General features: G+C 33.2%; 1 protein-coding gene across 1 annotated transcript in view; it reads right to left on the bottom strand.

The window, feature by feature from the left end:
* Window positions 1-18,117, bottom strand: part of LOC132748858 (protein mono-ADP-ribosyltransferase PARP14-like) — a gene marked incomplete at its 5' end in the record, with an annotated part of 96,317 nt that overhangs the window by 63,247 nt on the left and 14,953 nt on the right. Inside the window, 3 exon segments of the mRNA XM_060738514.1 lie at window positions 15,587-15,823; window positions 16,157-16,414; window positions 16,776-17,024. Of these exon segments, the coding sequence (XP_060594497.1) occupies window positions 15,587-15,823; window positions 16,157-16,414; window positions 16,776-17,024 (744 nt within the window).

Raw genomic sequence — 18,117 nt, 5'->3', positions numbered from 1 at the left:
TGTCAATTTCCAAAATCTAAATATACGTGGTTCCAGAGTCACTGTGAAATCTCATCGTGATAGTGTGAGGGAAAATGACAGAAACAACCATGATAGGAATGGTGAAAGTGAGCGAAACAATAGATACAATGTGAAAACATATTATGAAAGTAGAAAAGAAAGAGGTAGCCATAACAATCGTCATAACAACGACCATGATAATAGCAAAAGGCATTCTTTTAAAAGACAACAAAACTCATACAGGCAAGCTAATGGCAATGACTGCAGACAAGCACAAGGACATGGTAGGAAACACTAGGAGTAAGCATGCAGCTTTTGGAATATTAGAGGCTGGAACATTAATAAAGCATCAGCTAGTTATAAATTAAGAGAAACTTGTATAAATTTCTGTAATTGTGATATCATTGGCTTGGCTGAGACTCATTTAAAAATAATGAAAACATAATTATGTATTGATGGCTATAATTGGTTTGGTCAGAATAGAAAAAATCTTCATAAGAAATCTAAAACCGGCTCAGGTGGTGTTGGCTTTCTTATAAAGAATTCAATTTTAACTGATTTTAATTGTGAAATTTTAGATAATAATTTTGAGGGAATTTTATGGTTGAAATTAGCATATAAAAATGATGTTACGGTTAAGAAAGGTATATGTGTTTGTTACTTACCTCCCCAAAATTCTACAAGGCAAATTGATGTGTATGATTTTTAAGAAAATATAATGTGACAAGTACACACTTATCAGCGTGATGTGATATGTCTCTCATGTATATTTGTGGGGATTTTAACAGTCGTTGCTCAGACAACCTTGACTATATACCAGGGATTGATGATATCCCAGAACGAGATGTTTTAGATTTAACTCTTCACAGTTATGGTAATGTTTTAACTGATTGTTTAGAAGATATAAATTTTTGCATTTTAAATGGAAGAAATTCTATTAACAATGATTTTACATTTATTGGTCCACAAGGAGCATCATGTGTAGATTTTGTCATTAAACATTAGTAGTGAATCATATGATGATGGTTGTACGGAAGAAAACATTACATTAAATAAAATTATCTATGATACAAAAAATGTCCTTGATGATTTTTTATCAGGAAATGTTGTTGTACAAAAGTTAAATGAATTGGTTATTTCTTTAGACACTGTTAATAATTCTCAAACAAAACTTGATTTAGCTTATGAAAATTTAGTTGAAATATTTAATGCAGAAATGACAGAGAAGTTACAACATAAATGTGTTAAATTCACCACATCCAGGCGCACATATAAAAACTTACGAACCAGTAAGCCGTGGTGGACTAATGAATTCTCTATTTTGTGGTCTGATATGAGTAAATCTGAAAAATCATGGTTGAAATCTACTTCACATGAAAAGAAAAAGTTTAAACAACAATACCGGTATGTTGAAAAGAGAAGGCTTTTTGACCGTTGTGTCCAACCGACTAAGAGAAGCTATGTATCTCATGCCCAGAATAAAATTCATGATCTTATTGATAAGAACACAAATGATTGTTGGAAAGAAATTGGTAAGATAGGAATTGGAAATGAAAGAATGAATAAGATACCTTTTGAAGTAGTTAGGCCTGATGGTTCCATTAACAAAAATGCTGGTCAAGTATTAGATAAATAGGCACATGACTATTCTGGTCTCTTGAACACAAATGATGAAAATGACGCCTCTTATGTAATGCCATTGATAGACGCCAATCTCAATAGGATAGATGTTGATGACGAAAATATATCAATTGCGGAAACTCATCAAGCAATTTTACGAGCTAAATCGGGTAAATCGCCAGGTTTTGACAATATACCTGCAGAGCTTTTAAAAAAATAATTCGGCCCTTTATACGCTTGTAAATGTTTTCAATTACTGTAACAGTTATAAGACAGGAAAGGTACCATCTGCCTGGTCCAAAGGAATTATAACACCAGTTCCAAAATCATCAACATCTGACCCTAGAGATCCTCTATCATACAGAGGTATCACTTTAGCTCCTTCCATTTATAAAATTTACTGTAGTGTATAAAATGAACGTATAAAGAAATGGTGTATATCAAATGAAATTATTCATGATGAGCAGAATGGGTTTATAAAAGGTAAAAGTACTATTGACCATGTACAAACATTAACCAATATCATAGAAACAAGAAAACTTTTTTTAAAAAGTACATTTACAGCATTTATAGATTTTAGAAAAGCATATGACTTTATCCTAAGACATTTGTTGTGGACGAAAATAGAAAAATATGGACAGCAAGGCAAACTTTTTCAAGCGGTTATGTCGCTTTATAAAGATGTTAAATGTTGCATAAGACTAAATAGGTTTGATTCTCGGTGGTTTGAAGTCAAATGTGGTCTTAAACAAGGCTGTCCTTAGTCGCCAATTTTATTTAATTTTTATATCAATGACTTAGTTACGGTTATTAAAGAATCAGGTATAGGAGTTAAATTCAATGATGATATCATCAATATTTTACTATAAGCAGACGACGTTGTGCTTATTGCTGAATCTGCTAGGGATTAACAAAGTTTGCTTGACATTCTCAGTGTCTGGTGTATTAATAATAAAATGAGTGATAATGGGGATAAATCAAATGTAGTTCATTTCAGAACAAATAGTTGTGTCTTAACAAATCATGTTTTTAGTATAGGTTCGACACTGATACCTGTTGCACATAGTTATAAGTATCTTGGTGTTATTTAAATGAATTTTTGAATTTTGCTGAAATTGCTAAGAATGTAGCTCTCTCTGCAGGAAGAGCACATGGTCTTATTATTTCCAAATGTAAAACTTTTGGTGGCTTTCAGTTCTCTACCTTTACAAAACTTTATGATTCTATTGTCAGGCCTGTTATTAGCTATGCAGCCCCGATATGGGGAGATAAGTCATATTCGTGTATAAATGCTATCCATAATAGGGCAATGCGTTATTTTCTAGGGGTAAGTAAATACACCCCAAATTCAGCAGTCCTAGGTGAGATGGGCTGGAAGCCACTGATAGTTCAGCAATGGGGCGCTGTTATAAGACAACACTGTAGAATGTTAAATATGCATGACTCAAGATTGAATAAAAAGTCTTTAATTGGTCAAGATCAGTAGCTAGTATTAGGTGTAAGAATAGTTTTTTCGAATTACTGAAATGTTGCAAAATATTAATTTTGAAGACCAGATTTATTTTTACACAAATCAAGTGCATACTAAAGAAATTGTAACAAAAATTGAGGAAAAGATGTAGAAGTTAATAAATGGAAACAATCATTAGAGCGTGTGTCATCAATATCAGGAAATGGTAGAAATAAGCTAAGAACATATAGAATGTTCAAGAATGATTTTGAAACTGAAACTTATGTAAAACAACATTTGCCTTTTCATTATCGAAGAGATATGACATTATTTAGATGCGGTGTTGCACCGATAAGATTGGAAACGGGAAGGTATGAAAATCTGTTAGTACATGAAAGAACTTGTTTTAACTGTACTGATACCGTAGAAGATGAGATACATGTTATGTTACACTGTCGACTCTATTTACAATTCAGGAAAGACCTATTTGAATCTGCAAGAACAACTGTTAATAATTTTGACAACTGATGTGGAGAAAATGTATAACGTTTTTGGTAATCCATGTATGACTAAGTTTACAGCCAAAGCATGCTTTAATATTTTAAAACATAGACGTCTTTAACTTTATTGTAGGTCACTATTCCTTTTATTAAGTAGGTATTTTAAGATAGAGTGTTGCGAATCTTACAGATAGAATTCATTTCATTATTATACATTTTAGATTTTGTTTCGCCTTGAAAAGGGCGACATATAGGGGTTACTTTTGTCGGCGGTGTCGGCGTCGTTGTCGGCGTCGGCGTCCCCTTAAGCTTGTCCGGAGCATAAGTCAGTCATTATAAGTTGGATTGACTTCAAACTTGGTATGCATGCTTCTTATAATGACCCAAAGTGCAGTGCACAAGAACCGGTACTCTGCACTTCTTATTTTTTGAGTTATTGCCCTTTATTAATTTTCATACTTTATTTTTGTCCTGGCCATTTCTGCTAAAGTATGAAATTTATGGACTTGAAACTTCATAGGATGATAGATCTCATTCAGAAAAAGTGCAGTGCACAAGAACTGGTACTCTGCATTTCTTATTTTTGAGTTATTGCTCTTTGTTAATTTTCATACTTTATTTTTGTCCGGGCCATTTCTCCTGAATAAAAGCTATGGACATGAAACTTCATAGGGTGATAGATCTCATTAAGAAGAAGTGCAGTGCCCAAGAATTGGTTGTCTGCATTTCTTATTTTTTGAGTTATTGCCCTTTGTTAATTTTCATACTTTATTTTTGTCCAGGCCATTTCTCATAAACCAAAAAGCTTTAGACTTGAAACTTAATAGGATGATAGATCTTATTGATAAGAAGTGCAGTGCACAGAAACTGCTGCTCTGCATTTCTTATTTTTTGAGTTATTGCCCTTTGTTGATTTTCAAATTTCATTTTTGTCGTGGCCATTTCTCCTAAACTATATTGTTCACAAGGCGACACATCCGACTCGCGGAGTTTTAGTTTTATTTCTCTTAACTTTCATTACAACTGTTGTACATCAGACTAGTGAATTGTTTTAATTTATATATAGACTTTTAGACACATTAGTAGGACTATGAAAGCTTAAAAATAATAGATTCACAGCATTCCCAATTCTTTTATTATAAGTGTGTATAGATCTAATCATTTAAGTATGTAAATATGATCTTTTACTATATTTACCTATAGACGTAAGCTTTGCTTACACGTCTCATATAATTCTATATTGAATGGAATATGTACTTATACCAGTTTTATCTATTTTGATTGTGATATATGTGTTGTACATGTGATGAGACGTAAATAAACTATTTGAATTGAAATTGAAGTCTTGCCTATTTTGAAGGTATTGTCCTTTTTTAGCTCATCTGAGCAAAAAGCGCTCAATGTCAGCTTTTGTGATCACAATTTGTCCGGCGACCGTCAGTGCGTCGGTGCATCCGACGTCAACTTTTTATACAAATGACCTTTCTCAGAAACCACGGTGCAAAATTTATGAAATTTTCCTTGGATGCTTATAGCATGAATCTTTACTAAAATTGTTCAAGTGGTTCTGCTCAATTGAACTTTCTCTGAAAGTGCAAGCCCTCAGGTACAAACTCAATCAAACCGAGTCTGCAATTCTTATGTTATTTTGTTGTGATAAATGCTTCCGAGGTATCACTTTGTTTCCAGAAATTAGATATTTTGTGTGTAGCATTGTTTCATAAAACTCTAAAAAAATGCTCAAATGTTATCCCTGGGGTCAAAATTGGCCTTGCCCTAGGGGTGCAAGGCCTAGTGCTTAGATAGTTTGTATGTAGCATCATCTAAGGAAACTTTACAAAAGAAAATCAAATTATAGCATTGGGTCAAAAAAGGCCCCGTCCCGGAGATTTTTTATTTTCATTATATACATATTGTAAAATCTTAAAAAATCTACTCCTCTGAAAGTGCAATGCCTAGAGCTTAGATATTTTGTGTTAACATCATCTTATAAAACTCAAATTACAGCCTCGGGGTCAAAATTAGCCTCTTCCCAGGGGGTCATTGATTTACCTTATATGTATATATTAAAAACTTAAAAATCATGTTTTCTGTTTTGACAAAGGCTAGAAGTTAGATATATAACGCATGAAATATTGTTTAGTAGACTTCAAATTTTAGCCCTGGGGTCAAAATTGACCCCGCCCCTTAAGTATTTAATTTTCATTATGTACATATAGTATAAACTTAAAAAATCTCCTCTCTACGGAAATTATGAAATATAAAAATCTTTTGCCATGAAAATAAGATATTTGGTATGTAGCATAAAACCATAATTACTTGTAACAAAAATATCATATCAACTTCCGCTCTAGATTTTGGACATTATTGCATCATAGTATAAATCTTTCTGCAGGGTCAGTTGCAGGTCAGTTAAGAGAATATAACTTGAATAATAAATTAGGCCTAAAGAAAGATTGCATTTGTTTCTTGTACCTTACTTACAAAGATGAGTTTTATGCTCAATTTTTCTTTTATTGAATTTTGTTAAAAATTGTCATATTTTTTCATTTTGAACCTGATATCTGTTTCATGTGTGTAACTTAATTTTGATAGCAATTTAGCTGTAATTGATATTTTTAAACTATTTGGCCTATTCTTTCTTGTGTTTTGATGTACAGAACATTACATTTGAACCAGGAATGTAATTTCTGATGCCGAATTGAATTTTGATCTCGACTGACCTACTTTTGATATTAATGATATCGTTTGACCTAGTTCTTCGTTTTTTATGTACATACTTGAAATTTTGACAAGGGGTGTATTTCTGATCCTTAATTGAAATTTGATATCAATCAGACCTGGGGTAATAATTAACTGTAATCATTGATTTTTAATCGATTACATGATTACACTGTTATCATCATGTAATTGATAACCTTGCCCAAAATTTATTAATTTAATTGAAATTAATCAATTACAAATAAAATTCAGTCAGAAATTATAATTAAAAATTGTTTGACATTGATAACTTTCAGATTTAACTGGAAACTTATTTAATTCAAAGGATTCCTTTATTTTAACATGATACCATTTTACTTTTATTTCACATTTATACAGTAAAAGCCCTTCATTAAGACCATCATCTGGGCAGGAACCAAAGTGGTCTTAATTGTGGGGTGGTCTTAATTGTGAATTTTCTTATCATTCCTTACATACTTTATGACCATGGTCTGTTTAAGTCATTTTGTATGGAAAAAAACAGCATGTATCTTAAGCTACAAATACAATATGAAAGACTCTATAAGAGTATTCTTTGATATCTGATGAGAGGAAAACAAATTTCTGAAGAAATTTAACGTTGAATTCTTTTTGGTCATATTTCAATATCAATTATTATATAATGTACACATATCACCAATCAAATAAAAATTAATTCTTCACAAAATAAATTTGCTGAAAGCAACATTTAACCACTCAAAATTTACCTTCTCACCTTATTTCATACAATAACCCAAAAATAACAGTTTTTCACACCTTGTGAAATTAAGTGTCATGCAAAGCTTAAGAACTTTAAGATCTAGATAGGTGTTGACGTTAATACCAGTTATCTCAATAGTTAGGTCAAATTCAGAATAAAGCAAAAAATTTGGACTGAATCAGGTGGTCTAAAAAGCGGATAAACGGTTGTTCTTAATTCTTAATCATGTAAACATTGATATAAAGAACCTTGTAAAAATAGTTTTATTAAGGGGTGGTCTAAATTCAGGGGTAGTCTTAAGTAGATATTCTACTTTACATTGAATGTAATCAATTATCAATCAATTACTCTCAAAGTAATTGTAATTTTTTGGTCAAGTTCTAATATGGGCCACCTGAGGTCAAATACTAGGTTACACTAAATATTGGAAACCTTGTTAACTCTTTTTGTATGTAAATAGAACTTTGTGCAATGCAAAAAAAAAACTGTAACTCTGTCTTGCCTTATATTAGAGTTATTGTCCTTGTTCACTTTTACACTGTGAGAATCAATAAGAAAGATTCTCGCCTGTCCATCATTCGTCCCCCTAAGATCATACAGCGCTAAAAAATTAAACTTAATGTATAAAAGGAAATAAATAATTACCGGTAACAGTACTCATTTATTTCAATCTTTAATAAGGATGAATCGTAAACAAAGCATGTATACAAAATAGTGTACATCTTTGTGTGCCTACGTTCGACACCTCGCAAAATGTGATGGCGTCACACCACGTGATACACAGTTATAGTCAATTAGGCAGTCGTAATAAACAGTTCGTTTCAACGAAAAACAGAAAACGTTTATTATATAGAACAGTAATAAAACTGTTTTAACACTTTACAGTTAAAAAGTTCATTGTCGCTAAAGGTTAGCATTTAGGCCATTTTGATGCATTGTTTACAGAAGAATATATCTCTTGTTCTGAGAATTCATATTTGAGTAAAACAAATTAGATGGACCCGATGTTTACATGAAAAACCATTTCTATGTCCATCACATTGTGCCCACTAAACAAAACCTATTGACACTGTTTTCCACGTCTGCAGGAGTATATCTCTGACAGACACAGCATTATTCCTGTAGAGAGTCAACATCTCACTACAGTCTGAAATTAAATAAAAATGTGATGGACCAGCTTGGGGTTCTACATTGGTGATACTTGTTTTTTTTTCTTAAGTAACCTGTTTTCCTTTTTTTACTTTACTGTCAGTGTCTGTTTTTCGGGGGGTTGTTTGTTGTTTGCTTTGTTTTGTTTTGTTTTTATTTCAGTTTTCTTTTGACCACATTCATGCTCTTTTATTTCATCTAGTACTTTGTTTGTATCAGCTTTTCCAGACACAATGTTGCTCATTGTATTTTTGGGTTTTGAATCATTGTTTCTTAGTTTCTCTGGTTTCTGTGCTGATTCCACCTTCAACTGTTGATTGTCATTGTCAGACTGTGAGGTATTTTAATTCACTTCAGCTGGTAAAATATATTCAGAACTTATAGCACAGGGGTCTAGTGGATATTTACCACTGCGTTTGAAACCAGACTGTACATTTTCAGTAGATAAGACTTAACGATAGACACAACAACTCATTTCACAAATATTATACCTTGTTATAATTGAAACTGTCTGCCTCAAAAGTTTATGGCATTGAAAAGTATACATTCTCTGAAATGGGCCTTAATATGAGACATCTAGAGGCTGTAAAATATGGGAAGTAGGTGGTGGCAAAATTAATAGATCCGAGAAATACAAACAATGGTGGATTTGGATGCAACTAGCACTGCATCCACCAATGACAGTGATTGTTTTCCCTTTGCCAGATGTAATTGCTGGTGGGCAGTAAGAAGAATCAGCTACTACAGAAGGTGGTTATCACTTATACTATTCTCATCTACATTATGGATGGTGTTTGTCAAGTAGATCATTGTCTTTCAAAGTTGTTTTGCCATTGGCAAAAGTACTCTGAAATAACATTTTCATGGCACATTTTGGCATGGACATGTTCAAGACCTCTAAGATCAAGGCACTTGATGCCATCTTTTTTAAAAACTTCTTATCCATTTCATGGATAGTGGATGATCTTTACTTCTCCTACCCGACTGGTTGGCATAGTCAGTGGCAAAGTATTAACACTCTTGGCGGCTATAGTCATAGCCATATAATGACATTTCCTTAAAATGTTTGACCAATTTGTATTCTTTATTATTGTCAAATAACGGGGCTTTTTCAAACACATCTTTGTTATATTCAACTTTACAAAGCACTCGATCTCAAATTGTAGTTACAGGGATTCCATAAATTTTTGCTGGCTTTTTAACAGACATGCCATGTTTTTTTATATGTTTGTATGTAATATTAAGTGATTTATCAGAGTAATGTCTGTATTTTTGACGAATTCTTTGAAAATATTTCTGATGAAGAAAAAAGAGAGAGAAATTAGACTAATGAGGACAAGAATATATTTTTCTTACTTGACCATATAAAAGATTATCTTGTGTAGGAAGTCACGATACATTCATTCATAAATATTTACAAAAACAGACGGAGGGAAACTCCATTTAAAAGTTGGCTTTTTTGTTATAAAATTTGGAGTTTATGTATAAATACACAGTGAACAAGGTAAAGTTTTACACAATCCAATACTTTTTGATAATAAAAGCTGACAACAACCTGTTGTTTTTTTTTTTCAAATTTTTCATCTTCAGTTTCATTGGACAGATAGCACGAAGTGCGTAAAATAATTTCCCAAGGTAAGTAACGAGCACCAGCACAAACTGGCGAGACTATGTTAAAAACGAAAATGGGGAAAACGAAGGGCAGGGACGAATCTAGGGCACTCTATGATAGTTTCTTTGTGTCCGAAACCTATTTGATAAGCATCACCCGGTTCAACTGGCCCTTGTTTCAAATGTTTTTAGATATTTTGTCCTACATCAATAAGATAATGTAGTCTGGTCTCCTTGGTTGTCTTTTCCCAAGGGATGTTGTTGCAAGTATGGAGACAATACACCAAGAACTTAAAAAGTTATGATCAAGGTACAAGTTCGCGGACGGAAAGGGATGTTAAGGCAATGGCGACATGATTGTAAGATTTTTTTTAAAGAAGTCGAGCTGAAAAGAAGTCGAGCTGAAAATGAACAAAGGACAACAACTTCAAAATTAGGGAAGGAAGGGTTACTTATTTTATGCACTGCAATTCTTCTCAGTGAGATATATCTACCTACAAAGTTTTAAGATTTTTATTATTCTCAAGTTATGTGCCGGACAAAGTTTCAAGTGTAAAAATGAACAAAGGGCAATAACTCCAAAATTGGGAAGGGGAGTATTACAGTTTTTATGCAATGCACTTGTACTTAATGATATCTATATAACTACAAAGTTTTAAGTTGATACCTTTTTAAGTTCTCAAGTTATTTCCAGTTTAAAATAAACTAAGAGCAATCACTCCAAAATTAAATAAGGGAGGGTTACGGTTACTTTGCACTGCACTTCTATTCATTAAAATATATCTACACCAAATTTGAAGATGATAATATTTCTTGTACATTCTGGGTTATGTCCCGGACAAAAAATCGGCCACGGACCAACCGACCACCAGCTGGCTTCAGTATACACCCTCAAACTTCGTTTGTCGGGGATATAATTAAATGTTTTTTAAGATTTAACATATCAATAGAGATAAATTAAGTATGGAAAGATTTCGTTGGCATCTATCACTGTTTGAAGTTCCAATGAAAGTCATTCAAAAATTTTGAAGGTGTTCTCTGGACAAACATTATTCAGTATTATAAAGGCAGATATTACATAAACTAAGCAAAGTAGGGTTATGGAACTTTAATCACATCTTTCCTCTTTCTAGTATCTACAACTGTGTATATTTTCAATGATATGTCTCGATAACTTTGAAGTTTTACTCCGAAGAAGCATATCAATTGGAGAGAGATAATGCTATGGGCAAAAAGTGGAAGGAAAAACGAAAACATAAAAACTAAGAAAGCAACGACTCAGATAATGATGTTATTTGTATGCACTGCACTCCTCTTAAATGAGATTTTTCAACCGGTGATACTTCGAATACTTGCCAAATAAACGTAGTTTTGACAAAAAGTAAGCATGAAAATAACATACGCAAAATAATAACGACATGCACTCAGGAAATTTCAGTTTTATATCTCAAATAGTTTTTAGTTAAAGTATATTCCTGACGAGTAGTAACTAAGAACATGAACAGTAGGTTCACTGAACTCCTCCCGAATAAAGTATACTTATGTAGTTTCAAGATGATATCTTCAAAACTTTGGCGCTATCTTTAACAACTTTCCAGTTGATTTCTCAAGTGTTTTTTTTCGGGTCTTGCTCCGGACAAATAAGCAGGACGGACGGAACTGTAGAGGATGGGTAATATCGCCATATTCCCGCTAGCTTTTTCGGCGGGGAATAACAATCGGGAGATAACAATAACAATGGGCGATCAAGACGTTTGAAGACTAACACTAAAAATGATAAAGAAATCTGTTACTACCATGTTATCATATAAATCTTTTTGCACATTATTTAAATACATTCAACAGTCACAAGAGGGCCAAGACGGCCGTTGATCGGTCACCTGACTCATTGAACACTCCGAACTATTAAGTAGACAAGCATCCTGACAAAGGTTGATGACAATAGTGTCAAAAATGTTAACACGGTTTTCCATATTTGGGCAGTGTGACCTAGTGTTTGACCCCAGGTGACCCATATTCGAACTTGACCTAGAAATCATCAAACCAGATGGCCATGATGGCCCTGAAATCGCTCACCTGTATATAGGCCCCCGGGGCGGGGTCAATTTTAACCCAGGGGCTTTCATTTGAACAAAGTTGGTAGTCACTCATTTGAAGATGTTTCATGATAAATGTCGAAGCTCTAGCTCTAAGAAGATTTTTTAGTTTTTACTATACACATATATTGAAAAACAATGATTCCCCCCCCCCCTCAGGGCGGGACCAATTTTGTTCCCAGGGCTTTTATTTGAACAAACTTGGTAGACACTCACTGAAAGATACTTCATGTTTAATATCTAAACTCTACCTCTTTGGGTTTTTTAACAGAAGATTTTTTAAAGTTTTTACTATATGTATATAGGGAAAATCAATGATCCCCGGGGCGGTGCCAATTTTAACCCCAGGGCCCTTATTTGAACAAAAATGGTAGACACCAATTAGCAGATTTTTCATGTTTTATATCCTAGCTCTAGCTCTAAAGGTTTTTTAAAAGAAGATTTTTAAGTTTTTAATTTATACATAAAGGGAAAACAATGACCCCCTGGGGTGGGGCAAATTTTGACCCCAGGGCTTTTATTTGAACAAACTTGATAAACAACCACTAGAAGATGTTTCATGCTTAATGGCTAAGCTCTTGCTATTTAAGTTTTTTAAAAGAAGATTTCTTAAGTTTTTACTTTATGCGTGTACTGTAAAATACAAATAAGGATAATCAATGGCCCCCGGCCGGGCGGGGCCAATTTTGACAACAGGGCATTTATTTCAAAAAACTTGGTAGACGCTGACTAGTTAATGTTTCATGCCAAATATTTAAGCTCTAGTTCTTACGGATTTCCGAAAGAAGATATTTTAAGTTTTTTCTTTCTGTTGCCATAGCATCCAGAGTTCTGCTTGGAATTAAATTCCTTGAACAATTTTTAAAGTTGACTACCAAAGGAACATTCCTGTGAAGTTTGGATGAAATTGGCTTAGTGGTTTATGAGGAGAGGTCGTTTAAATTAAAAGTTTACGGACGGACGCCGGACGAAAAGCGATCACAAAAGCTTACCATGTCACTTTGTGACAGGTGAGCTAAAAACGTGCACACCAATTCCCAGGATATTTTGATAACAATAGTAGCCACTAAAGAGTTAACAATGTTTTCTATTTTAAGATTGTGTGACTTAGTTTTTCACCAGAGATTACCCATGTCCCAACTCCTCTGAATAATTGATAAACAAGCATCATGAACAAAATTGATAACAATTGAGTCAAAATGTGACCACTAGAGTGTTAGCAAAGTTTTCCATATTTCTGAAGTGTGACCTTGTTTTTGACCCCAGGTGACCCATATTCGAACTTGACAAAACAAACTTTCAGACCATTTTTAAGGATATTTGGATCAAAACAATAGCCACTAGAGTGTTGACAAGTTTTATTGATTTTAGCTCCTGTGACCTAGTTTTTAATCCAAAATGACCCATGTTCAAACTCGTCCAAGCAATAACCTGGACAAGAAACATAACAAAGGTTGTTGATGATTGATGCAAAAATGTAAACACTACAGTGTAAACAAGGTTTTTCCATATTTGGGCAGTTTTTGACCACAGGTACACATATTCGAACTTGACCTAGAAATCACCAAAACAACTTTCAGGCCAATTTCCAGGATATTTAGATCAATACAGAAGCCACTCTAAAATAGAGTGTTGACAAGCTTTTCCTATTTCTAGTTCCTGTGACCTAGGTTTTCACCAGAGATTAACCATGTTCGAACTCATCCAAGAAATTAACTAGATTAGCCCCCTGATTAAGTTTGATGACATTTGAGTCAAAAATGTGACCACTATAGTGTTAAAAACGTTTTTCCATATTTGGGCAGTGTGACGTAGTTTTTGACCCCAGGTGACCCATATTCAAACTTGACAAAACAAACTTTCAGACCAATTTCAAAGATATTTAGATAAAATAGTACCCACTAGAGTTTTAACAGTATTCTCCTATGACCTAGTTTTTCATCTAAAATTACCCATGTTCGAAATCATCCGAGCAATTACCTAGCCGAGCATCCTGACAAAGTTTGATGATGATTGAGGCACATTTGTGACCACTAAAGTGTTGACGAACAAATATGGACGGACGACAGACAACAGACGATGGTCGACGGACATTCAACGACCCTAAAAGCTCACCCTGAGATAGTTCAGATGAGCTTACAAGCTATTGCTAATAATTAAAAAAGTTTGGTGATCCCGGAGCAAATATAGTCTTAAACAAAGGACGTCATAATTACATCAGAAATGCATGCGCACTTTGGAGATGAATGAACGATGTATGTCTCGATAACCATTTTGTGTATGTATCGCTAAACCAGTCACTGTCTTATGACGAAACAACAATTCGCTAATACAAACGCAGCTCGTTGGCGTTCCCGAGCCGCATCAATCGTATATTGCTTTGATGTCCGGGAAACTTCAAATTCTAAAGAACCTAAATATGAACTGTACGGTTGATTTTTTATACAAATAAAGAGATTGTGTAGCAATTATCTATATTTTCTAATAACAAATTTGACCATAGTATATCTTTAAGGGAATGCCTCCAAACATGCTGATAATCAATTCAAGAAGTAGAAAAATGGTTGTTTTTATATGCTCAAGGGTTGCTGATGCGCGTTTACTGAGAGAAATTATTTAAATTTCTATTTTGTGCAAATGTATGCTTGTGAAAAAGGCTAATCAACTTTTATTTAAAGTTTCATATTAATGCGACAAACAAGAAAAGCATTGATGCAAGCATTAAAGGGTGTCCAAGGAAGAAAAACAGCAAGTGAAGATGAACTAGTAGACATATAATGACAAGAAATTCTTATAAACTTTTCAATGGTTAATTGGTTTTTACCGGAAGTGTATATCATTTATGAATGGGTGGATTCATTATTAACTTTGGTAGGCATGCTAGAGATTAGAATTTTACTAGTTATTTTTTCCACATGAACTTGAAATTTTATCAATATTGTCGATAATATCCAAAATATACCGATCAACGATATCCAAAATATACTCCCCATATGGTATAAGTTTATTTATACTATATAGGGGGTATTTTTGGATATTATCATTAATATTGGTGATTTGATGGAATTTCAAGTTCGTTTGACATTTCTTTGGAACATAGAAATTAGCAGTCAAAATCAATAGGGAAATCAGGGTCGATTTTAGAAAAAGAGACTTGAACAGCAAATAGGTTTTATAGAATACTACAGCTTAAACTAAAACTGCTTCTATAAATAGATTTGCTGACTTTCACAATGTTAAGGTCATCATTCTATTTATAGCTTTCGGATACATGTACAACAATAACATACATAATAACCCACAGTGTACTACAAAATGATTAATAAAAAAAACCCGAAGAGCGCGATTAATTTACAGAAAAAGACTATTTCATTTGAATATGTTTGCATTGCGAAATTCTCAAGTTCGCTATTTATTGTACATATCGCGACATTTCATTTTTAATAATCAAACACCCTCATACAAACCGGAATGGTCGTCTATTATGCCAGACTTAAAGGCCCGAGAAGTTGCCATTGCCCTTTCACAAAATCTGATTTCATTCCATAAGGGGCGTCGCGCTTCGGCGCGGACGCCAATAATAATGACGCTGTATGAAATTCCTATGAACTTTCCGATCACCCCTCTTACTCGTATTATGACTGTTTTTTTATTGATAACTAGATATTCTTACGCTTTTAAATCAGAAAAAATATACAACCTGGCGGTTTCTCCATTGTCACAACAATAACATTGTCGTCCTCTTCACTAAAAGCAATTTGTAACACTTTTATTCCTGTTTTTGCCTCTAAGAAATTGAAAATACTGTCCTTTGTAGTTGTCAAAGCGATTCCTTTTACCAAAACCTTTGTATCGTAATAAGGTGGTGATTTATAGATACGTGTTTTGATAGTTTGTCCCTCGACTTCGTGACTTCTTCCAGCAACACACTCAGCAACTTATGTGCATAATGGTAATAACTATACATGGTCAATGGTGTTTATTGTTAACATAATCATAATTTTTTTGAAAAAATAGTGACATGAATTAAGCTGTGTATAATTTCTATAAATGTCCTTCTATTTTAATATCAGTTGAATACAGAAGTCGTTATCGAAGTGTTGTTTATGTTTTAATCTACTGTTGTTGTTGTTGTTGTTGTTGTTTGTTGTTTTTTATGGTATTTCAATTTATTTTAAGGCATACTTACAATTTACGAAATTTACAAAAAGATGTGCGAAATTATGATAACTGCAAGAAACATTTTAAATATGAACTTATCTTTACCTACCTTCTTTTTCAGAAAACTGAATGTAAATCACGTCTTCATCTTCTTGATCAGCTTCAATAGCTGCAATGCTTCCGCCACCGGATGCCAATTTATTTTCGAAATAATACTTGAGTGTTTCTCTTGCCACCCTTCTAATACCAGATACCCTTATCATGTTTGAAGGGACTTCATCCTCTTCGTGTTTATTATTACGAACTAATGACAGTTGTATTCCCTTCCAAACTTGTGAGTGGTCCTTAAGTAAAACTCTCTCAGCAACTTGTTTTAAACAAAAAGACGACACACTTAGTTTAGTTACATATATTTATATAGTCAGATATATTCTAGCTCTGAAAAACAAGTTTTGAGGCCAAATGATTATTGATGTATAGGAAAGGAAGCAACATTACTTTGCATTGATTATCTTATGATCTTTGCCATTTTGCATGAAATTTCGTTTTATATTTAAAAAAAAACACTACGTCCATTTAGATTCATTGTATATCATGTAAATAAATATAGTCATTGCTTTTGTACCTTAATAATCCTTTATAAAAAACAAACTTATTTCAAAAAGTGCCAATAAAAATACTAAGATATATATTATTACTATGAAGTAATCGTTTTTTCTGCGCCTTACCTGTCCCACTTTCAAATGTAAAGTATGCCTTGTTTGAATTTGGTTCAGCATAATATTCAACAATTTTCCCTCCTCTTGACTTATGACTGTTATTGAAGTACTGAAATAGTTTGGCAAGATGGTCTTCAATGTTTGGAATTCCTGTGACCTCTATTGAACATAAACTGCTGCATTGTTCCACGTAATATTTAATTTCAATTTCTTTTCCTTTTATCGTAATTGGCTTCCTCGTCAGCATGAAGGAAACAGCTGAAACAATCAAATGCATTGATCTATGATATCGTTATAACATTGCAAACTTCAAGAATAAAATAAGGAAATCACACTACAGAATATGAAGTAAGAAGCAAAGGGACCTATACAATAATAAACCTTGATAACTATGCTCATGCTTTTTTAAGAAAAGTAAATACAATCATATAACTTCTAACGGCACCTTAAAACTTTCCAAATTAGGAAATGTTGAAAGACTTAACATTATTCAAAACTGTCTCTGGTTATTGTTGGTAATATTAGTTATTAAATTACACTAGTATATCATTATATCGAACATCGCAATATTAATTGTCTTAAGCACAGATTGAACTGAACATTTATTTGTCGTATTTTAGGTTTACTTTTCATTTAACCTTTTAAAGCTATTCCAAGAAATTGGCAAAACTTGCCATAAAATTCATAAGATTGATGAAAAGTGCAAGGTATTTCATCCCTTTAACTTCAGTATAAGCAGTATTCTAGTTCAAAACTGTATTATATTGGAATTGAAATTGTTTTTAAAACACCCAAAATAACACTTAGTCATGTTTCAATTCGTACAACCTTAACAACATAGTATCACAGTAGGATAGTGTGATAATTTTGGATTATTTACTTGTAAATACGCTGAAATTTATTTGTAAGATCACGTGTCTCTTTCGACACTGCTTCATGTATTTACGACAATTAACGCCGCAAGATTCCACAGTGAGATGTTTCTATCATAGTTAAATTCACACGCACTGAATAACAAAAGAATATTCATGATGAAGAAAGAATCACCCTGCCACATCGACATACCACATATATTTATTCTGCTACAATTTTCTTGATAAACCGACCTAAACCCTGTGATATCATAATAAGACGGCTTGTTACTTTTCAAACAACTGAACTATGAATTTTTCTAGTCAGTTAACAGAAACAAGTCTCAACAAACATTTTATGTAATTTTGTAATTATGATTACCGATGCAAAGAACTTCGGGTCTTAAGTTTTAATGCAAAATAACGTTAGTAATGTTAGTGATGGAGCGGGAGAAGATCTCCTGTCGGGCTTAGCCTCTTTATAAACAGTTTAACTTCTC

This window comes from Ruditapes philippinarum, unplaced genomic scaffold (genome assembly GCF_026571515.1).
Source record: "Ruditapes philippinarum isolate M1 unplaced genomic scaffold, ASM2657151v2 ctg1749_1_1_1_1, whole genome shotgun sequence".
In the NCBI taxonomy this organism is placed as follows: Eukaryota; Metazoa; Mollusca; class Bivalvia; order Venerida; family Veneridae; genus Ruditapes; species Ruditapes philippinarum.
This window is presented reverse-complemented; position numbering and strand designations above follow the sequence as displayed.